This window comes from Archocentrus centrarchus, chromosome 11, assembly GCF_007364275.1.
Source record: "Archocentrus centrarchus isolate MPI-CPG fArcCen1 chromosome 11, fArcCen1, whole genome shotgun sequence".
NCBI lineage: Eukaryota > Metazoa > Chordata > Actinopteri > Cichliformes > Cichlidae > Archocentrus > Archocentrus centrarchus.
Window position 1 is genome coordinate 17,866,363 of NC_044356.1, and position 22,384 is coordinate 17,888,746.

General features: G+C 41.8%; 3 protein-coding genes across 3 annotated transcripts in view; 2 read left to right on the top strand and 1 right to left on the bottom strand.

Annotated features, from left to right (window-relative positions):
• ripor2 (RHO family interacting cell polarization regulator 2) overlaps window positions 1-11,380 on the top strand; it is a 62,675-nt gene extending 51,295 nt beyond the window's left edge. The window contains 17 exon segments of the mRNA XM_030741126.1: window positions 1,120-1,269; window positions 1,706-1,769; window positions 2,131-2,174; window positions 2,738-2,863; window positions 2,964-3,112; window positions 3,776-3,905; window positions 4,819-5,574; window positions 5,702-5,839; window positions 5,841-5,887; window positions 6,061-6,223; window positions 6,348-6,480; window positions 6,792-6,953; window positions 7,311-7,484; window positions 7,855-8,057; window positions 8,147-8,230; window positions 8,350-8,440; window positions 8,971-11,380. Of these exon segments, the coding sequence (XP_030596986.1) occupies window positions 1,120-1,269; window positions 1,706-1,769; window positions 2,131-2,174; window positions 2,738-2,863; window positions 2,964-3,112; window positions 3,776-3,905; window positions 4,819-5,574; window positions 5,702-5,839; window positions 5,841-5,887; window positions 6,061-6,223; window positions 6,348-6,480; window positions 6,792-6,953; window positions 7,311-7,484; window positions 7,855-8,057; window positions 8,147-8,230; window positions 8,350-8,440; window positions 8,971-9,071 (2,715 nt within the window). The 3' untranslated portion in view covers window positions 9,072-11,380.
• A 2,225-nt stretch (window positions 11,381-13,605) lies between these two features.
• Window positions 13,606-18,104, bottom strand: gmnn (geminin DNA replication inhibitor). The gene is given in 9 exon segments (XM_030741128.1): window positions 13,606-14,351; window positions 14,844-14,954; window positions 15,767-15,820; window positions 15,822-15,850; window positions 15,932-16,085; window positions 16,268-16,360; window positions 17,363-17,368; window positions 17,475-17,541; window positions 17,991-18,104. Coding segments are annotated over 8 exon segments (687 nt in total). The 5' UTR covers window positions 17,526-17,541; window positions 17,991-18,104; the 3' UTR covers window positions 13,606-14,162.
• Window positions 18,105-18,136: 32 nt separating this feature from the next.
• c11h6orf62 (chromosome 11 C6orf62 homolog) lies at window positions 18,137-22,384 on the top strand. Its single transcript, XM_030741127.1, is given in 11 exon segments — window positions 18,137-19,797; window positions 19,886-19,915; window positions 19,917-19,941; window positions 19,944-20,059; window positions 20,149-20,160; window positions 20,163-20,279; window positions 20,788-20,820; window positions 20,822-20,894; window positions 20,897-20,922; window positions 21,034-21,135; window positions 21,137-22,384. Coding segments are annotated over 11 exon segments (693 nt in total). The 5' UTR covers window positions 18,137-19,665; the 3' UTR covers window positions 21,164-22,384.

Below are 22,384 nucleotides of genomic sequence, written 5' to 3' on the forward strand. Positions count from 1 at the left end.
CTTAGAAATACAAATACCGATAAGTTGGACTTTAAACAGAAGAGCTTTGCTGCAGAGGGTATAGAGCACCTTTTAAGGTCTTTTCAACAGTGAAACAATTAAAAGGGCAAACATTTAGAAAAACTGAAATACCAGAACAAACCTCTCCTGGTGACCATTAATCACTCACAGTTGGAGTATCACTCGTATATTCATCTAATATAAGGTTGAAAACTTTCTAACTACTAACAACCTGCGTGCTGGCTGCTTGGTCAGTAGCTGTCATGGTATAGCTTTGCTTAAAGGATACAAAAATCAAGGTGTAAGAATTACAGTGATGCTTTAAACTGATTTTTTTTTTTTTTTTGTTTGTTTAAAAAAAAAAAGGGAATTATAAGAACTTTATTACCAAACCATTCCCCATCATAAAATCATTAAAATCTGATGAAATGGATGTTAAGGCCACACATGCCTGTAGCTTTACGACTACGTTTCTATCTGTTGAGCTGAGCTTTTTGTTGCAGCATCATCCTGATTTGATTTCAGTTGAAACCCTGACCTTTTAGCTCACAGTGAGACAGCAGGATGTTGATGGAGTCGTTCCCTCTGCCTGTGGGTTTGGCTTAGGTCAGGCTAGTGCTGAAGACTGAAGTCGGGCAGACAAATGAGCTCTAAACCCCGTCTGCTGCTGCCTTGCTGTGGGAGTGTCCCACTGGGCTTGCAGGCGTCGGGCTAGAGTTACAGGGATGTACACCAGCTGTATGTGCCAGTTTACTTCAGGACATTTCTCCCCACAGTTTATCCATTTGTCTATCCTAGCAGTCTTGATGACTATCTTTCTTTCTGTGTCTATAATTTTAGCCTTGTTTCTACTCTTGTTGCACAAGCCTAAAGCTGTGGCATCCCTGAAGGAATCCCAGTGGGATGTGAACACATCCAGAACAATTCAGGAGGCAGTTGGAAGTTTCTTTCTGGGAATTTGCTTCCTGCCCGGGGATGTTGTGATGTATATGAAGGCTCATTTCATAACTGCGCAAGTTTCTGTCTTGTGTGTGCCAGTTTGCATGCGTATTCACGAATGCTCATCCTTGTGGCACACTGATTAAAGATGGAGGGGACTCTGCTTGTGTATGTGTGCAGGTGGATGAGCTGTACGAGGCATTCTGCATCCAGAGCCGTCTGAGAGAGGGTGCCATCCGGATGAAGCAGGCCTTTTCCTCCTCTCCTTCCACTAAAGGCACCAAAGAGAGCATCGCGGAGGTCAACAGGCGGTACAAGGAATACACTGAGGTATGTGCAGAGCTGTAAGCTGCAGACTCTTAGTAAAGTGATGCTAGCTGGAAAAAAGTAACTCTAATTATAGGGTTACAATTATTATCACATTTAAACAGATATTTGTAGATTATATATAAACAGAGAACAGTGTGTATTAAACATAGGGTCACACCTGGCAACACCCATTCTTAAGTATATGATACAGATTACTGCTTACACTGATTTGTAAACACTAACCTGCCAACCCTTTAACTTGTCTTTAAATCCCAGTAATACGCACACCTGTCACCACCTGTGCTGAGGGCTTAGGCCTGCCCTCCCATCTCCTCTGTAGTTCACTGTTGACTGGCTTTATCAAAGCCTCCTGAGATAACTTGATTACTGTTGTTGTTCTTGTTTTCTTGAGGGCTGTTTGTGTGATCAGTCTTATCTCTCTCATTCTGTATTCCAGAACATGAGCGCATTTGAGAGCGAACTGGAGAACCTGCTCGGGGAGTTTCATATCAAAATGAAAGGTGGGACATGAATTATTTAAATGAGAAATTAATTCAAGTGCAGTCATTTATACACTGGAGTAAAAAGGCACTCATTGAGTAGTATTTAGAATCCAAATGTTTCGGTTTGGATTATGCAACTTAGTAACCAGTGAAGCCAAAAACTTTCTAGATCATGAACTAAGCTGAAAACCTTCATCCTCTAACAGAAAAGTCAAGGCAAGAAATATGTTTGACAGTTGAAACCAGCTTGTCTCACTGTGCAATAATTCATCCCGAGTCAGCTACGGTTGCTTGACTTATTGTAACCCCCAATGATGTATTTTTTTCTTTCCTCTTTTCTTTATGGATAATACTAAAATATGTTTCTTCTCTCTGACAGGTTTGGCAGGCTTTGCTCGACTCTGTCCCGGAGACCAATATGAGGCAAGTTTATTTTCTTTGCCCTAACCGCTGACTTTCACACTGACATTAAAACTGACATTAAAACTGCAGATTTTGTCTCACTTTGGTTTAGATTTAACAGGATCAGGACAGATACACACATAAGTCCTTCTTTCAGCTTGCAACAACTATTATATTTGTGTTGTGACAGCTTTGCAGTGAATTTCACCTTATCTTATGACCATCTTTCAGCAATAAAACTCTAAAACAAAAGTTAGCACTTAACTGGTTAATATACTAGAACAAACATTAAGCCAGATATTTTTATCAGGAGCTAATAAGCACTCAAAGTGAATATTGAACTTATATTCTTTAGCTAGCCACAACTGCAGATGAATAATGAGGGTGCGCAATTTTGCATCTCTTTCTAACAAGTTCAGGGATTATGGTTAAAATATAAGTGTTGTGTTTGTAGGTTTTCCAAGTGACAGTAATTGCAGGCTATTATTTTTCCTCAAAGTTTGGTTCTTGCTCCAAATTTACTCTGACTTTTTCCTCTTTTTTTTTTCCTTTTCTGTCCTCTGCGTTCTTGCTCTTTCCTTTAGATCTTCATGCGTTATGGTCGCCAGCGGTGGAAGCTGAAGGGGAGGATTGAAGTGAACTCCAGGCAAAGCTGGGATGGAGATGAGATGGTTTTCATGCCCCTCATTACTGACCTTATTAACATCAAGGTACGGTATAAACCTTGATAACCTTCTGTCTAAAACATTGCTCCCACAACACAGTGTCTTTGCCTGAAATAAGAAACAAACAGAAGTTTGTGTTCATCAGGTGACGGAACTAAAGGGTTTGGCCACTCACATGCTGGTGGGCAGTGTCATCTGTGAGACCAAGGAGCTGTTTACTGCTGTGCCTCAGGTGGTGGCTGTGGACGTCAACGACCTCGGGACCATCAAACTCAACCTGGAAGTTACGTGGTAGTAAGTAGAAGCTCATTGCATCTAACCAAAGTAGGTCATATTATGGTATATAATGACTTGGCTGTTTCCAGATGGTATCACTGCTGGGGTTCAGAGGTAGTCTAGAACTGTTTTAGTCCTGTTACTGGACCGGCCATATGTTTGGAGCTTCTACAACTGTTGTCCCATAGCGTTACAGTCAGGGTCTGCATGCCTTGTGGTTTCCTGCCATCTGGTGGCAAAACATCATATTTAAAAACACCAGACAGGTGAATTTATTTTCACACACAGCAGGCAATAAAGCAGTCACATTGACCCAGTTTATACTTGGTCATGGATATTGGAGCACAAAGGGACGGCCGAGGTGGGTTGCTGTTTATACCTGCACCTGTCAGGTGTCCTGCTGGTCAGAGGGCTCCAAACACAGCCAGCGCCAAATGTTTCAGTACTCTTATTCAAAAAGAAGCACCACATCAGGGCACATTTGAGTTTACACTGCAAAAGATGTGTCTAAGTATGTCCCAGACCACCACAGGAAATGGTTTGGGGGTCTGCATCACAATGAATCTTTGTGGTTGTTGACTGTGCTTTTTTAGGACTTGTAGGATCCGATTGCCCAAGAGCATTTTAAAACCAGATGTAAACTTGTGCCATTAAGCGCCTTATTTTGGTCCTCCTCTCCAGCCCCTTCGATGTGGAGGACCTGACTCTGTCTTCTGGCAATGTGAGCAAAGCTGCAGCTCTCCAGAGACGAGTGTCCGTCTACAGCCAGGGCACACCAGAGACCCCCACCTTCCAGGACACCTCCTTTTTTGTGAGTCCAATAAACACAACCTCCTATAATGGTGGAAACGTGTTGTAAGTCATTAGCATATACTGTGATCATAACACACTAACCCAAGCACTGTAATTTTAATTATGCCCCATGTTTTTTTCAGTTGATGCATCATGCTTATATAAGTCATGCAGGGGCTACCCTTAAACTAACCCTCACCAATTTCCCTGCTATCCTCCTCTTTTTTTTGCATATTCCCATTATATCCACGCTCTACCCCCATCTTATACATCCTGCATCTTACTCACCCGCCTTCACCCAAATACCCAACACCCTGTCCCATTTCCCTGCCTTTATTGTGTAAAGAAGTGGCAGCCATACCCCGTGGAGCGCCAGCGCTTCTCCTTCCTGCACATGCTCCGAGACACCCTGCTAGAGAAGTTAAGGCGCAGTCGTTCGTTTGGTGACCTGGCCTCACTGCGGCCAAGGCCCAAATCCAGTCTGGAGGTCTATGTGAGTGTGTTGTGGCCCCCGTGACCCTCCTAACCTGACTCTGTGTGCCCCCCCTTACCCCACTGAAATGATGGGGATGTAGTTCTCTGCTCATGTGGACACACTTGGATTTACCTAGTCCCTTTTTGAGGACTACATAATGCCATGTGTGGCTCTTTGCACATCTATTTGCATGTTTTTTTTAAGCTGTCTTTATTCTTATGTTTTCTGTTCATATTTCCCTTACTGTGTAATTCTATTTGGGTTGAACAGACCTGATCATAAGAATTTAAATAGAAAAGTGGCTGATTTAAATATAGTCTGCTATCTCTTTTTCTATCTTAGAAAACAGAGGAGCCTTCTCCTGCACTTTTCTTTCTTTCATGCACCGATTTCAAGCCAAATCTTAGTCCTTCATCTTGGTTACTACATATTTTTATTCTTCTGTGTCTCTTTTTAGTCCACCTTGCCGGATGATGTCTTCGAGAACGGCGGCTGCGGTGTGGCTGAGTGCAAGCGTCTGTCGTTCACCTTCTCTGATACGTCTGGTTCTACACCCAGCCCCAGCCCTGCCCTGAGCTCCTATTCCCCAGGGCAGTCCAACCCTGAGATCACGGTCACTCCTCCAGAAACAGAACCATTAACTACACAAATCCTCCCAACTAGGGAGGACTCCATTGCAGAGGAACATTTAGTGGAGGAAGAGGAAGAGGAGTATGAAGAGGATGAGGAGATGGGCAGTAGAGGAAGCAGGGGCAGCAGGACCAGTGCCAGCCTTGCCAGTGATGAAGCTGAAGTGACAGAAGACTCAGAGTGGGAGCGTACAGAGTCGCAGCGTAATTCTAGCTCCAACTGTGGTTCAGCTGCCCCATCCCTGTGTTCTGATGGACATCTTTCTGCAGTGGCTCCCGAGGATGTCTTCCTGGATCATGCTGATGAGCTGAAACCTGTGGAACTGGACACAGAGGAGGCAGGCAGCCTGACGAAGCAGCTTGTGAAAAGGCTGACTTCTTCGGAAATTATGCCGCCTAGTGGGAGCGCTACTGAGGGTGAAGGAAGTCTGAGCTGGGCAGGAGAGGGAAGCCGGGCTTTCCTGGAGAGCAGCCTGGAGGAGGCCATCCACAGTCTGCTGACGAGACTAGAGTCACTGACTCACCGCTGCAGAGAGCTGCAAGACCTGGAGCAGGAAGTGATGCGCCTGGAAGATCTACTGAAGGTAAACTCAGTGTTCCCCTCTCATTTATTTGCAAAGCAGAAAAACTGCCATGCTAGGGTTAATTTGATCGTGATGTGGGACTTTAATGTCTTGTTTTTTTTCTCTTTGGATTCCCGTCTTTCCCCAGTGCCGTCTCCCGGGTCACAGGAGTCGGTCCTCTAGCCTCAGTCTAACCGTGGAGAGTGCCCTGGAGAGTTTTGACTTCCTCAACACCTCTGACTTTGATGATGAGGATACCGGAGATGATAACGCTGTCCTCAGCATTCCCCCCACAGAGGTCTCCAATCTTTGATGCAGATGGAGAGAGGATCGGGTGAGTGTGACCATTTGTGTTGGCTTAAATATTAAATTTTCCCTTAGAATATGCTTTATTTTGCCTTGCAGCAGCACTCTGTTGAAAACAATCTGATTACAAGTACAGCAGGTCTGTGTGTGTGTGTGTTACTGCTGCCACTCGGTGGTGACTCTTGGTATGTTGCTGCTCAGAGCTCAGCATCCAGAAGCCCGAGGACACCTGAGTGAAGCCTTGACAGAGGACACAGGGGTGGGCAACAGTGTGGCAGGAAGCCCCCTGCCACTTACCACTGGAAATGAGAATCTGGACGTAGCCATTGTCATCCACCTTCAGTACTGTAATCACCTCATACAGGTAGAGCTCCTTCTGATACCTGATATCATAATTACCATTCACCATACTTAAGTAAAACCCCAACTGCTTTCTGGAAATGTATTTATAGCATCTAACATTTTATTTTTTCTTCGTAAAATGGCAGATATTGACCAACGGGGTTAGTACATGGCAGCGTCGCAGTCTCCTCCTCAAATTGTCTGGACAGACCCAGCTACTAGAAGAGCTTGCAGAAATCAGTGTGGACAGACTGGGTGCAATAACATCTGCTGCTGACAGTGGGTATCAACACGTGAAAACCAGTTTGCCTCCACCAAGGCCAATGTCCTGCCTCACACTTTCAAAGAAAGTTATTCAGAGTCATATGAAAAATTTATTGGGTTTTAATTTTGCCCATGCTTCACCTCCCTAAACAACGGTCATGAAAATTGGCTGGTAGTTTTTGCATCATCACAGACAAATGGCACTGGAAACACACCCCAAAGAACAATACATGCCTTATACTTTAAAGCACAAAACAAATCATTACCATACACAAAGGAGTTTGTGGTTTGAGGGTTTGACCTCGTGTTCTGCCCTGTTCCCTCAGTCCTCCCAGGCCTCGCGGAGCGCCCCCAGCTGATGACTCTGTGGTCAGAGTGCAGTGGCTCTGCGGGACTTTTCCACACCACACTGGATAGAGTGTTCAAACACATGAACCAGCGCTACACAGCAGTGCTGCAGGAGAAACACCCACACAGCGCAGACACAGGTTCTCTCATCCCTCCTTTCTTTCTTTCTTTCTTTCTGCAAACAGACCAAAGGTTATACTTAAAATTCCATCTGCAGTTAGGTTTTTAACTGAGTCACATTATTGGTATGTAAATCAGTAAATTCTTAATGTGTGCCTGAGGGGAAAACTAGATCTCTGCAATTAATTGGGAAAATAATATGGCTGATAAAAGGATTGAAACAGACTGGTTTATATTATGAAATAAAATGTGACTGCAAGTTGTGTGAATAAAGGATAATGATTATTTTGTTGTATAATTGAAAAGAAATACATCTCCACCATGCTAAGTGTTGTTACTGAATCAATTTACTGATTTCTTTCTCCTCTTCTCTCCAGTGATTAGCATGGCAGTGGGTGAGATGGTGGACAGGAGCGACCTGATGGCAGCACAGAGTCCTCCTGCTGCCGCGCTCTCTCAGGACGTCCTGACCGTGTTTCAGTTCTACAGCTACATCTTACAACATGAAGTCCAGGACATGGAGACACACCTGCTGCACCTGGCCAGAGAGGGTGCGCTAAAGCTGTGATACATACATAAATGCTAATTGCTCTGTTGTTGGCTATGTCCTCTAGTAACTGACTTGCCTTGTTAATATAAATACCAAAATGAGGATTTCTTTTTCTACACAACATAGATGGGCACCTGTCCAAGATTTCTCCAAGTTAAACCAAATATTGATACTTTATCTATGAGATGCATATTTAAGTGAATGTGTCGAGACTCCAGATTGCTTTTTATAGCATTATGACTAAATCAGGATTTAGCAGTAGAAAGGAAGCTTGGCTGTAGATAAGGCCTGCGACTATTACAGTTTGTCACTCTACAGCTGGTCCTATCCTTGGTTTAATCTTCATGTGGCTGCGATTGCTTCCTCCTCAGAGGTGTTTGCAGAGGTCCTGTGCAGTGGAGATTATTCACGTTGTCTCGCAGAACTGGAGGAGGTACCTTTGTCATCTCTCTGGCCTGGAAACAGAACCCTAAGGGCCCTGGCCTCCCTTCTCACTGCAGAGGACCCTCAGGTCAACAAGGCAGCAGCTGACTACCTCTCTTCTGGAGCATCAAACAAGCACTTCAGGACCAGGGTGAGTTAATGTTTAAGAGAAGATGGTATGGACACCATTTGTGCCTTTTCAAATGGGCTCTACATGGGTTAATGACTGTTTGTCTACAGGCAGTGGAGTGCTATACCCAGGCACTGTCAGAGGCTGGAGTGAAGAGTCAGAGGGCAGCTTGCTCAGCTCTCAGCTGTCTGCAGGTCAGTCTATGTTCACATAGTTGTGAATTAAGTTGTGCAAACAGCAATTTTATGTAATAAAGAGAAACAAACATGTCATTTGGATTTTTACATTTTTCCCTTAACTTGTCTGTATGCAGGCAGCAGAGAGCATCAGGGCGGTGGTAGCACTGTGTGATTCAGCTGATGAAGAGCTCCGTCACATGGCCATAGAAACCCTGCTCACATTTGGTAACAAATCCATTACATTTTATACACAACTGCCACAATGTCATTTATATGATATAGTATTAATAAGATGTGTGTAATTGCAGAGTGATGGTCTAGACTGGACTTTTTCTGTGCAGACATTTTTAAAATTTTGTTGTGAAGGAAACATTTGAGGAGTTTTCTTAACCACTGAAGGACTTTAACCCAGCATTCCGATTTTTATTTCCTTTTCCTGATTTGTAATATTCTTCAGTTGCTTTCTTTCTTACCTAAAGCTGCTATATTTTGATTTTAGGGAAACAAATAATACTTTCTTAGAATTAGGGGGTTATTTTTCACCTTGCTAACAGAAGCTACTTTTGGCTACTCCCATGCCACAAGAGGTCGCCACAGTGGGTAGCTCTTTAATTTGGCAGAATTTTACACCGGATGCCCTTCTTTACACAACCCCAAGGGGGATTTGTGGATCCCAGTTTTTGTCCAATTCCTCATCAAATTTGCCACGTGTCTTGTTGAGCTGATTTCTAATCAGCTCTTTGGGCTTGTTGCAGGTGAGGAGGGGCGCCTGGCATACGAGCAGCTGGACACTGTGCCGGGGGAAATGATCCGTCTGGGCACACGGCGAGGAAACGCCGTCACCACTGCCTTCTGAGCCACTGCACCACTGAAAAGATAAGACTTGCATCCTGGCCCGACCTCCAAGGACAAACTGCCTCCTCAGCTTAACCCGCACAGCACACCTCACAGGGCTGTTAACGACTGGTCTGGTTGTCGATCTGTTTTCTGGCAACAAGAAACGTTTTCACTTAAGCCGCAATTGATCACTGTTCTCATTGATACTGCCCTAAAGGAACTAACACCAAACAAATTGTCTTAACCACAAGGACACACAAGCTAGACCCCTCCTGACACCCGCTTACACTCCTCTGTTCCTCCAATCTCTGACACTCCCTCCACCATTACAACCCCCCAGCCCCCCTCCTCACCCTGCTGTCTGAGCCAGGCACACCGGTCATGTTAAGTTGAACTGGAAAGCACAAATTTGACTGGACACAAAGTAGCCAAGAGCTGCTCCAAAGACTGTAGAAATCGAGCACTTCACCCTCCATCGAAAATCTCCCCAACACTTGCATCACCCACTCACTGATTAATCTTGATTTTTACAGAGTATTGTTACCACGCAATATACTATGATCTTTGTATAATCACTGTAACTCACATTCTAGATTAGAAATGTTTTCTGCCGCTCTCGGAAGATTTGCACTGTTGTAAGGCATGTAAATACGGCTTTGTTTACAAATGATACATGTGATTGTATTCGATGTAATTTAAGTTCCGCTTTCTTGTACGTTCCATTTGAGTTTCAGGGATTCTTGTGTGGTTGAAAGATGTGTGTTTTTGGCAGGGAGGAACATTAATAAGATGAGGTTCCAGCAATCTAGGGGGAAACAGGTCAGCACAGTGCCCAATTTTCACTCACTCAGCAGTTTGTGTCTGAGTTTTCTCATACTTGCAGTTTAACAAGTGCAATTTTTTTCTGTACATGTGATTCTTTTTTTTTTTTTCTGCACCTGGCTGACATGTGAAGCCCATTTGATATTGTCAACTTTTGACCTTTTGAGCCTTGATGTGGCTGAGCTGTCAAATTACGCAAGTAATTTTGGGGGGGTTTTTGTAATTTTTTATGTAAATGTAGTTTGTTTGTTTTTTTCCCTACAAGGTCAGGAGCCAGTCGAGGGCAATACATTGGGTGGAGGATTTCATGAGAATGCACTTTCTCAGTAGTTGTGCAGAGAGGATCTGATCTGTAACTGCACATCCATGCAGCATGTGAGCTAATAGCAGGATAAGACATTAAGCTTTTGGCCTTGTTGCCACGCCTTGGGTCTGCTCCATCCGAACAGTTTAGTAGGAATGCTGACCCAAGGGAAGCATCTAATTCCCGCTTTTCTCATTGTAACTGTACTACTGAGTCTGGTGCTGATGCACAGTGACAAATCTCACACATATTTATTATTTACTCCTTGTTATTCTAATATTCTGTCATGTTATTTTGTAATAGAGCAGACCACATTGTTATGTAAATGAATCGTATATTTATGCTCTATTTTCAGGTCTGCTATTTGAATTATTGTCTTTTGTTTAAAAAGGCCTCCGTGTTTTCACCATACAACTCGTGCTTAATTATAATTGGAGTTTATTTTCAATTAATTATATTAGATTGTTATTTTGGAGAATATTAAGATGTGCTAATAGTAATTATAGATTTGTTTTTCCTAAAAGGTCCCCAAATTAACGGGACATTTATATGATAGAGATGTTACTTTATTAAGTAGATTTACTATAACCAAAGGAAAATCTTGATTTTAAAATTGTCTTTTAATAAGAGCTCATCAAGGAGAATGTATTTTCAATACAGCATGTACATTTGGACCAGAACCCTCAGACCTATCTTTGGAAGCACAAAAAGTAAAAGGCAAACCCATAATATAAGGATCTTGTTACATTTTGGTTGTAACAGCACAACCCAAAAGCCATATTAAAAACAAGCGGTAGTATTTTTATGAAAGGTATTCTTTTTGTAATATAATCTGTAAATGTGTGAAGTTGATGCAAAAATCTTTTTTTTTTTTTTCCCCCTTCTTCAATGCAACTTTTTGCAAAACGTGGTCCAAATTTGAATTCCTTTCCATTGCAGTATTTTGGTCCAGTATCTAAACTCACTCAGTGTCTAATTTTCTCCTTTCACAAACTTGCTCTTGACCTGTTTAATAAGTTAATTGGTGGACTGGTCATTTCCTTAGCACCATATAATACGAGGCAATATGTGCACGTTTAATTTAGAGATTTTAAAAATAACTACTGAAATGGAACTTCATCCATCTCTGTGGTCAATAGCTTCAGTACTGATTCATGTGGTTGCACACTGCTCTTCTCTGTTGTTTCCTCTGCTCATCAAGAAGTTGCAATAAAGTTTATTTTTGCATAATTAAAAACCGTGGATTTTTCTCATTTTAAATTTCTCTTTGCCAGTGAGATTGTGTGTGTGTATGTATCTATATCTATATCTATCTATATCTATCTATATCTATATCTATCTATCTTCTCTCATATAGAGTGATCTAGTGATGTTTTAAATTAAAATTAGCAGCCCCCGTCCAATTAAATTTAAAGTTTTTGTCAAAAATATTCCCAAGTGCGACCACATACACATGCCGCATTGCAGTGCAGGCGGCGCGGATTCGCATCCCGGCCTGTCGCCAGTTTGCCCGCGTGTCTTCCCCTGTATCTTTCCCCCATTTCCTGTCTCTCTCCACTGTCTACAAAAGCTGCTGTGGTCAAAAACGCAAAAAAAAAAAAATTCCAAAGTGTTTTTTGAACAGAGCGAGGGATTTTCAACATGGCATTTCTAAACATTAGTTTTCTTTAGAAGGTGTAAATTAAAGCACACAATAAGAATTTTTGAAAAAAAAATTAACAATTATTAGCCCTCTGTAAATACTGACCTTTTTATTGAGCCACAACATAAACCACTGCTGTGCAACAATGTGCTTTAACTCTGTAACACAAAGCTTGTAAAATCAAATTAAAACATAACCGGGTTATCTTCCAATTTATGCACAGTATAAATTGGAAGTCAGCAAGGGTTTGCACTGTGATGTGAGCATCATGCCAAAAGAAGAAATCAGTTTATACTTGAGAAAAAGAATGGTTGATGCTCACAAAGCAGGAGATGGATATACAAAGTTATCACAGTGTTTCCAAGTGTCAAGAACCAGACTGAGAAGTATCAAAACCAAATGTGGAGAAGCTTGAAAGATTTGCAAATAAAGAACTGGCTGAGCTTGTTCAGGAGACGAGACTTACTGAAAACTACAATGAACAGTTGCAGACTGTTATCCAGCAAAAGGGATACACAATGTTAAAAATTTCTCATTCTGTTTAACAGAACATAGGAAATACTTTAAAAATGAAATTTTCATAGGGGGACAATTCTGTCATTAGTATATCTGATGGACTGCCACATATGGACCTTGCATATACACTAAATGTTACAATAACTGCACAGCTGTGCTATGCTGGATTTGATATGGAAGACTGGAGACAAACCTAAATTGGTCTCTGCTTTTAGTTAAGCCATCTAAGGTAGACACTTGACTATCTTATACTGTTAAGGCATGACATGTTCTAGAGCAGGGATCCTCACATTCAGGACACAAGAGCCAGTATCCTGCAGGTTTTAGATGTGTCCCTGATCCAACACACCTGAATCAAATGGCGGAATTACCTCCTCAGTATGCAGTCAAGTTTTAGAGGGGTCCTGCTAATGACTTCTATATTTGATTCAGATATGTTGAAGCAGAGTCATCTAAAACCTGCAGGACACCGGCTCTCGAGGGCTGGATGTGAGGATCCCCATTCTAGAATAACTTAGCCTACCTGAACAAGAAACATTGACAATGTGAGTACTTCTCACAGCCAAGGAGCTGTCTGCTGTAACTTGTCTTGTTTAAAGGTTGATTCAGCCTGGCTCAATGGTAGAGCAGGCGACCACATACATGCTGTGAGGCAAAAGCTGGCAGTGCAGGTTTGATTCCCAGCCCGTGCTCTTTGCATCATATCTATAGATATGGTTGTAATCTGACAGGAAGAAGGTAAAATGAGAATATGGAGAAACCGGCTCTACCTCCTGGCTGTAGCTCAGGAGGTAGAGCAGGTCACTTACTGATCGGAAGGTCAGCGGTTCGATTCCTGGCTACTCCAAGCTGCATGCCAATGTATCCTTGGGCAAGCTACTTAACCCCAAGTTGCTCTCCGACGCAACTGTTGGAGTGTGACTGTGCATGAACGTTAGATAATTGAAGCACTTAGCTTAATTATGTTAGTGCTTGTATGCATGGATAAATGTAAATATGCTGTATAAGTGCTTTGAGTGCTCAGACTAAGTAGAAAAGTGCATGTAAGAACTAGTTTACTGATAGACCTTTGAAGGCAGATTTTAGGGAAAGATCTGCCCTCAAGCTTTTATTAGAAGCCAAACTTCATGGGAAACCTTAGTGTACTGATTGAGGTAACAAGGCACAGCCTAAAAGCAACTTACAACAGCAAATAAGATTTAAAAGTAAACTTTATTTACAACATTGTTATGTTTCACAATTATGCAGTATGAAGCAGCATTTCAGGGCCATGGTCTTGGCCACGTCTGACCATGAGACCCCCCCAGTGAACAACATTTCAACTTATCACAGGAATTCAAGTAACTGATGTAAACTCAAGCAGCGCAACAGGACAAGGAGACGTCAAAGAACACAGTTGTACGAGTATTTTGGCTTCATCGGCATGAATGCCTGGGTTAAACTTATTTTAGATTAATGGTTGTGAAGTGCCTCACCTTTACAGGTAGTCTATTCTGAAGCAGCTCCTGTTTTCTGATAAAGCCAGAGTCACAGCTGAACACATTTATAAACTTTTACAGTGGCCCTGCTCTCAGCCAGCTTAAATGAAGAGACTGTTTCAGGTGAAGCTGAAGTCTCCAGCTCAAGCAGCTGAAGCATTCACTTATCTGTACTTCTATGACACATCAAGGTCTCCACTAAAGAAAACCCTCACTGACTTAGCTTTAAGACCGCTACTTGAGCAAGCATTGATAATTTAAAAACACAAGCCGATACCCATCTGAACAAAATTAAAAAATTCCAGACATTTCAAAACACTGAATTTGAGAGTCTCATGATATGCAGTGTTAATGCTGCTGTCCCGAGGGTCCTGGCTCTTCATCATCTGACGCTTCTGCAAAGCTCTGACTGGAATCAGGGTCTTTTTCACTCTGACCTGCCAAGTCATCATTGCAGTCCTCATGTTCAGCCTCATCTTCATCAAGCGCAATTGCCCTCAGCTCATCCAGACTGTCAGGAGACTTCCCAGTCAGTCTCTAAAAGAGTACACCTCAAGTTTACTTTAAGTACCAACGGATCCATCTGTGTAGCACTATAAAGTTTGACCATGTGATTGCCTATGAAGGACTTGGATCAGACCTAGGCTAGAAGAATTGTAGGTTAAGTTCAAAAGGCTGAAATTTAACTAAGTCAGCCAATTGATTAAACAAAAATATAGGTCCAAGAGTCAGAAATGGGTAAACCCATGCCTGCAGCAAGTATTCACCCATCACATTTCTACAACTTGACAAGTTAAGACTGAAACAAAACAATGAAAATATTTACAGAATTGAGTTCAGCTTATCAGTGCAGCCCTCCCAGTCCTTCATATGGCCCACTGGGAAAATTGCCCACCCGTGTCTGTACACAGCAACTATGGTAGACAGCTGATAAAATTAACAGGTGTTCCTTGACACCTGCAGCATTGTAAAGTTATTTTTTTGCCACAACTTAGCATACATGTCAGATTGTAATATCAGGTTGCCTACCTCAATCAGGTCAGCCATGTACTGCACATGCTGAGCAAGCTCCTGCAGCTCTTCATTTTCACTCTGAAGCTTAGTTATCTGTTCATCTCTGGCCTCGATGCTTTTGTGCAGCTGAGTTAAAAAAAACAAAAAAAAAAAAAAAAAAATTTACAGACAATTAAGCCACTCTTTCTGCCTTAGACCAGAATTATGCTTCTGCATTGGGTCTTTGCAGAGCCTACAAAATAACCTGATAAGTGGCAATGTAGTTGCAAGCATTTATGCCTGTGCAAGCTAACAAACCCATTAAATGCTGGGGCTCCCCCCCCAGGTCCTCACTCTGGTCAGCTTTTTTGAATGTGAACATATTTTGTCGCTCTAGTTTTTTCCTTCCACTTTGTTCATGTCTGCACATCCATTCCGGTAGTGTCAGAAATCTAGGAATTTGCTCATATTTGTGAGTACATATGATGATTATTCCTTATACTGAGACCATGGTTATTCTCACTGATTGATTCAAGAACTCTGGGAAAAGTAGCCTGAAGTGCACAGAAGGAATCAGTGATGCTCAACCATTCAATCAGAACAGTTGCAGGCCATGTTGACCTGAGGTGTAGTTACTTTTTCAGAAGGTGCACATCAGGTTACTGCATCAATTCAGGAGAAGTTTCTGGTTATGGTGTAAGCCCTGTAAAGACCCAACCCAGAAGCATAATACTGGCCTTAAACTGCCAAAGTTACAGGATTAGTAGAGTATTGTTGAAGTGCATCAAAATTCCAGGATTGGCACTTTAATGTGAAGCCATTTCAGTAAGCTTAAGTTTCAGAGTTACTTAAATTCAGTGCCAGCTGGTCAGTAGCCAACTAAGGTCAAGTAAGTCAGTGAGAGCATGGGAACAGCTTAGTTTGAGGCTAAACATTAGCCAACTCAGTGATTAACTCACCTTCTCGTTCTCCTGTAGGACATTGTACAATGCCTTCCGTCGCTCCTCTGCTACCCTCTTTCCAGTAGGTGGAAGGAGGAGTTTCTACAACAGAAAGTGTTAGCTGAAAGCTTGAAATGGAGCTAAAAATCTTAAACATGTAGTACACTACGTAGGAACTCATACCTTTGACCATGAGATCATATGCTTCTTTGGACATGCCATCTGTTAAGCAATCAGCCGCTTCTGTTTGAGTGCATTTGACTTCCATCTTCACCCTCTTTGGACCTCTGATTTGATCAGCTGTCCAATTCTTCCGCTTGGGACTGACTTTTCCTGCCTAAAAAAAATAAATAAAATAAAATAAATAAATAAATAAAAAACACAATTTCTAAAGTTTGGACTTGAAAGACAGCATGAGTTCCATGAATGATGGATCACCTACGTGTTTTAATCTCATGTAAGTGTGAATGGACAACATGGACAGATGCAAATTGCTTTTGAAGGCAACTCATTACAAACCTGAGCTGACCTCCCCAGGTCAGAGTTGACCTGACGAACTTGCAGGGTTTGCCTGGCAGGTCCCATAGTCTTTTGAGAAGGTGTGAAAAAGCTCTGAAAGGCATCCAAAACAAGTTACTGTTGCTATACATCTGATTAGATCACAGCATGCAAACAAAAAAAACAAACAAACAAGTTCCTACCCTCCTCCCCCTCCCAATTGTGTCTGTGCCTTTAGAAACTCAATATTAATCACATGGGAAAGTAGCACGACCCATGTTCTCATTCTCAAAGCCTCTATTCAGCAAGGATTAGCATCACTTCACAAGCTTTAGTTACACTGTCACCAAGGGACAGGGCATACCGTCAGTGAAGTGCCATAACACCAGTGCCATGTGCAACAGGCCTACAGGTGTGCAAAACGGGGCAGGGCACAAATTCTTAACAGCCGTGGGAAAGTTTTGTCCACGATCGTTCCAGAGCAGCCAGCAAGCATATTTGTTAATGTTGGCCATAGCGTCACATTACTGCTGGGGTGTTTTGGGCCTGTAATGGGTGATTAAGCTGTGGGAGAGTATGTTCCTTGAGAAACAGCAGTGTAGAAGTCAAAACAAGTATAATTTTATTTAAGTGGCAGCAACAAAACAATGGTCAGGACAAACACGGCATCACAGGAAGTCTTAAACCCAACCCTGAAGTGTCATTCAACAGTGACCTCCCATAAACCTTTTGGCAATAGATAGTAATTGTTCTACTAGTCTACATTGTAGAGTAGATATAGCCAAAGACTGCATCGGCGCTAATTATCCAAGTCAGGATTTCTTAAAAAAAAAAAAAAAAAAAACAAAAAAAAAAAAGAAAAAAAAGAGGAGTTTATTACACACCACAACAACACACACACACTACCGTTGTGAGTACATGCATTTACTACTGCTCAGGGCAATACTTTGAGTTACTTTAAGTGATTAGAATGAATATGGGATGAGTTTTTTTTGGTGGGGGGGGGGGGGGGGGGGGGTGGGATTACTAATGGTCAAGTTATAAAATGAGCCCTCTAACAATGACAGTCCACCCCAAAAACTTTAGTTATAGCAGAGAAATTACCACACATGAAACTTTCACCTTAACTTAATACATTGAACGTTCAAGTTAATTAAATTGTTAATTAATATATTTCAATTAAAGACAACAATTTCGAGAAACACTAACTTTGATACTTACCTTGTACATTCTCGTTAGACTTCTTGTGGCTCAGCTTTACTTTTCCATTTACATTCATTGTTATTCCTCGAGACTGAGCGAGGACAATAACATGGTGAGCACGCAAAGCACACTTAATTTTTTTTTTTTTCCCCCACTTTATTTATAAAAATTTTTCAAGATGATCACAAAGTACACAAAGACATTAAACACCTGAACAATAAGCACACTTAATTTTTGACAGCAAAACACGTTTAAAAACAACAAAAGCGCTTACACTCTAAGCTGTCTAGCTTACCATAAAGTAGGTAGTTCGTAAATTGGAAACTTTATACTTTAAAAAAACGAATACGAATACATATGTTGAAAATAAGTCGCGGTAGGAAGGCCTCGAGCCATTAGAGCCAAATACACCAAAAATAAGCCACGTTTAAAGATAGGACAGCATTAACCGACTTGAAACACGTTCCATGAAAGTAACTGTGGAGGAAAACCAAGTATTTATTAAAAAAAACAAAAAAAAAACAACCATTAACCGCCTTACCGTATCCGCTTTTTAAACCCCTACTTGCCGTTTCGGTCTTTTACTCCTCTCCGAGGATCCCGCGCCAGAGGCTTAAATACGCCCACTCAGTCACGTGATAAAGTGGCCAGTGACGCGCATGCTCACAAAGATATTTTTGGTCACTATTTTTTTTCCTCCTCGTGCGGTCACATGACAGCGCACGTCATATCTTTGTAGTCGACTGTGCAGCCATTTTGGGGAGGCTGTGGACCGTCGAGCCTGTATGTGCCATTATTAGCCACCTAAAAAAAACACAAACAAAGAAACAAACGGAACAAACGTTGTGACGACACGTCGTTAAATATGGGCCCGCCGGGAGACAGAAAACTCCACATGTCGACTGAAGAACTGAGGATTTGAGCTGGATTGTCGATTTATCTTGACATGGCATGCGGCAGGGCGAGCCGGAGGTTGTGACGACTGAAGAAAAAGGAGAGAAAGAAACAGCGCAGCAAACACCTCGAACTTCAGACGTGGAAAGGGGGGAGTTTGATATTTTTATTTGTTTAGCTAACGATTATTTCGCCATTCAGCCTTTGCCGTTGGTTGGCTGAATTTATTTTTTTTTAATCAATGAAGTTGTTGACAAGGCGCGACTGAAGCGGATTATATTTAGCGAAAATGCTGCAAACGATCAGTGAGTGAAGCCTGTAGGTCTCTTAGACTCAGACAGCACTGGCAGTCGCATTGAACAGCGGAGGGGGGTGAAATGTAAACGCGTGAAAAGATGACTGTGCGTTAAGGTCGGTGATCACACATAGGCCTCAATTAAGCCAATCGGTCAGATGATAAGATGTAGCTATATCGCTGGCTCACTACTCGTTAGTGTCGGAAGTGAATGTCTAGATTAGCCTGCTAGCTCACCTTAGCTAGTGTGCTAAAAATACGCCCACATCATGACTATCGGCAGCAGCAGCAGCACGGGCACTGGGCCAAATGAGTGGCAGTAAAAGTCACGGAAATGTCAAGTTACTTCGCAGTAGTCTTCGATGTTACCCGGTGCCAATATCTCCTGGCATCTGTGTTTATCTGCCATCTTCGTCTGTATCCCCAGTCCGTCTATAACACGCACATAACAGCGTCTGCACGGAAACAAAAAGACACAGCCATGGATGAGGGACTTTGAAATGACCCAGATGATAGAATAATGTCTGCTTGCTGTAGTCCACAATCTGAATTGCAGGAAAATACTAGCGGTATGGGTTTTTGCAGCAGCGCTTTCTGCTGATTTCAGTAACATCTATAGGAGAAAAGCTAATCATTTGAGTTGCTGTTTAATTTAAATCTCTGTTGCAGTCCCTCCATGGCAGATTGAAAAACAAAAAACACACAAAAAAACAACTCATGGTCCTGAAAGTCATGTCTTAAAACATGGATTTCTGATCAAGCCTAAAGGAGATGTAGTCTTAGCTTGTTGACCATTCCCCCCCTCCTCAACACTGCCATTTTTCCAAACCAATTGAAATGACTTAGTTTTCGTTCTGATTTCATGACCTTTTAAGTTTGTAGTTGGTATATTGAGGATCTAGCCAAGAGTTTTGATGCGTTGTTTCTGCAAAGGGTAGCCAGCTCATCCTTTTTCAAACACAAAAGTAGAGAGTGTAGCCAAAATATACTGCACAAGAGGAGAAGACACTACCATCAAAATCTAACCATGGGGGACCCAACTTCACGCAGAAATCAAACAAGAAATCGACTTCGAGCTCAGCTTCGGAAGAAAAGGGAATCTTTGGCTGATCAGTTTGACTTCAAGATTTATATAGCCTTCGTTTTCAAAGAAAGGTTTGTCAGCAACGTCAGATCCATTTAGGTTTTATTCCTTATTGTGCAACCAAAGCAATGCCTTAATACTTTTTCTTTTTATTACAGAGAAGAAGAAGTCAGCACTTTTTGAGGTTGCTGAAAGTTGTGCCAGTGATGACCAACAACTATAAGAAAATATCCTACGAGGTGTGCGCGATTCCAGCTACTCTCTTGAGAGTTCAATAGAACTCCTGCAAAAAGACGTCGTGCAACTACACGCACCCCGATACCAGTCAATGCGAAGGGTGGAACATGAAACTTTTTGAAGCGGGGGTGGTCTGAAAAAGTAAACATTTTGTGTCACGTTGTGTCTTTCTTTCTCATGTTTTCATAGGATGTGATAGCTGCTGCACCCAGGAAATGGATTTTATCCTTTGGCCACGCAACGATATTGAGAAGATTGTCTGTCTGCTGTTCTCCAGATGGAAGGGGGGACTGATGATGAACCCTTTAGGGCCTGTTCAGGTCAGACATTGGCTCCTTAGGTTTGGTCAAAACTCCAGAAAACACTTTTAGATTATACAGGTGAAATTGGCAGAGACCTCTTCCTGCTTCCACTATAGCAGATTTGCTGTTTCTCTGTTTTTATTAGTCTGAGGGCAGTATGCACGATTGTATATGTGACTGAGTCAAAATGTGAAAAAGGAGCAGAATGACAATAGATATGCACCACAGGGTTGTTGTCTTTTATGAATATTTTTAAGAATAAGGCTAATTTTAAAGTCATAAATATCCTTTTTGTGCACGCTATACAAAAAAAATCTCTCGTGTAGAGTGTAGTCATTTTAAATGCCTGTTTTCAGCAAACCCAGTTTCCCAAGCGTGGATTAAGCCCAGTCCTTGACTAAAAACAAAGTACTGTTTTTAGTTTATAGGTTTTTAACCTGAGGTTAGTCTTAATCCCTGTCTGGAAACTGAGACTTTACATAACAAAACTAGTCTTTAGTTCTTACGTCTATCATCTTATTTACAGGCCAAGTTTGAATTTCATCATGGAGACTACGAGAAAGCAGTGCTTGCATGCTTTGGGTCGTAAAGACAAAGCTGGAATGGTCATGAACAACCCAACTCAGTCTGTATTCTCTTTATGGATAGACAGCACTTACAGGTACGTCACTGAAAATAACATACAGTTCTCCTGAAAGGCTAAGAAGAAACTTCCTCACAAAACTGCTTCTTAACACCCTTGATCACAAATGTTGTGTCCAAATTCTTGCAGACTCCTAAAACCAAGGCCACAGTTTTTCAAGTTGTGCAGCCTCTCTGCCTGTACTTGCCCCAGGACCAGCTGACCTGCTGGGGTGTGGGAGACATCGAGGACACACCTTCGCCCTTACATGCCTGATTAAGGCTTCTTGCTCCACCCAGCCACACGGGGGAAAAAAGCCTTTCCCCTTCCTCTGCCTAAGCCTTCAGAAGCAAATTGATGTACTCATCTCCATCCTTTTTCCCTTTAAGATGTGAACTTATGCTTGGATCTCCTTTTTGTTTCTACTTGTTCTACCTTCCCTGACCTGAAGCTGATTGAGTTCCCATCCTTCATTTTGTTTTGTTTTGTTTTTTTTTCCCCCACCTCATGCTCCCAGTGTGCCCCAACCTCTTCTCCCTGCCATTTTTTGGATTTATCTCCCACTTATGTTTTTTGTTTTTTTTTTTTTTTCACTTTCCTCTTCATTCCCTCCTTCTCACTCACCCATTTTGTTCATTTGAACCTGCACGAACATTGATTTTGAGTGGTTGGTTGTTCTCTTGGAGCTGCACTGTCAACAGCACCGGTCATTGAAGGAACTCTTTATGTTGCATCAGAACAGGAACAAACAATACACAGGTCATCACGGTGGTTCTCAGATGGACGTGTTTTATATCCTTGTTGTCATAAGAAAGGATTGTTAAAGCTTGTTTGTAATGTCATGGAGATGTCTAGAACAACTTTACACAATCTTTTGACCAAGGACAGGTGTGAAGAGGTGTTTTCTAAACACCTGTGTAAGCAAAGAGATAACGAGATGAACGGTATTTGTCAAATCATATGGTGTAGGTATTGCTTCTTATAAACCGCCTTAGTTATTTTGCTGGACTTTAAAAATGTTTTGGTGTCATTTGCTTTCCTCTGAAACATGCTAGGCAGGCCTTCGCTAAAACTTTGAGTGACTTGAAGTTGGTTAGATGTTGAGGGTCACGTTCACTGTTCAAGCACTATTCATTTAAGCTACTGAAATCTGACGTTTTTATATTTTGTTTTATTGGGGATGTGGGTTGGTGAGAAACTGAAATGGTGACATTTTGTTTAACACACCTAACAAAAGTTGCTGAAAGCTGATTTTTTTTTTTTTTTTTTTTAATTTGACCTACTAAAATTGAGAATTTGCTGCCATGCTCATCAAATTAAATTGGGTTTTGCAGGCTTGCTTGTCAAAAAATAATAAGCACATATAATTTGCTCCTTGTTGATTCAGTGTGTTCACTTTAAAGGATATAAGGCGTGTAACTTCTGGAATTTCTTTCTCTGTTGGTTCTCAAATCAATACTGCTGAGCATATCCTAATACAGTGCAAATTCTGAAAGCATCA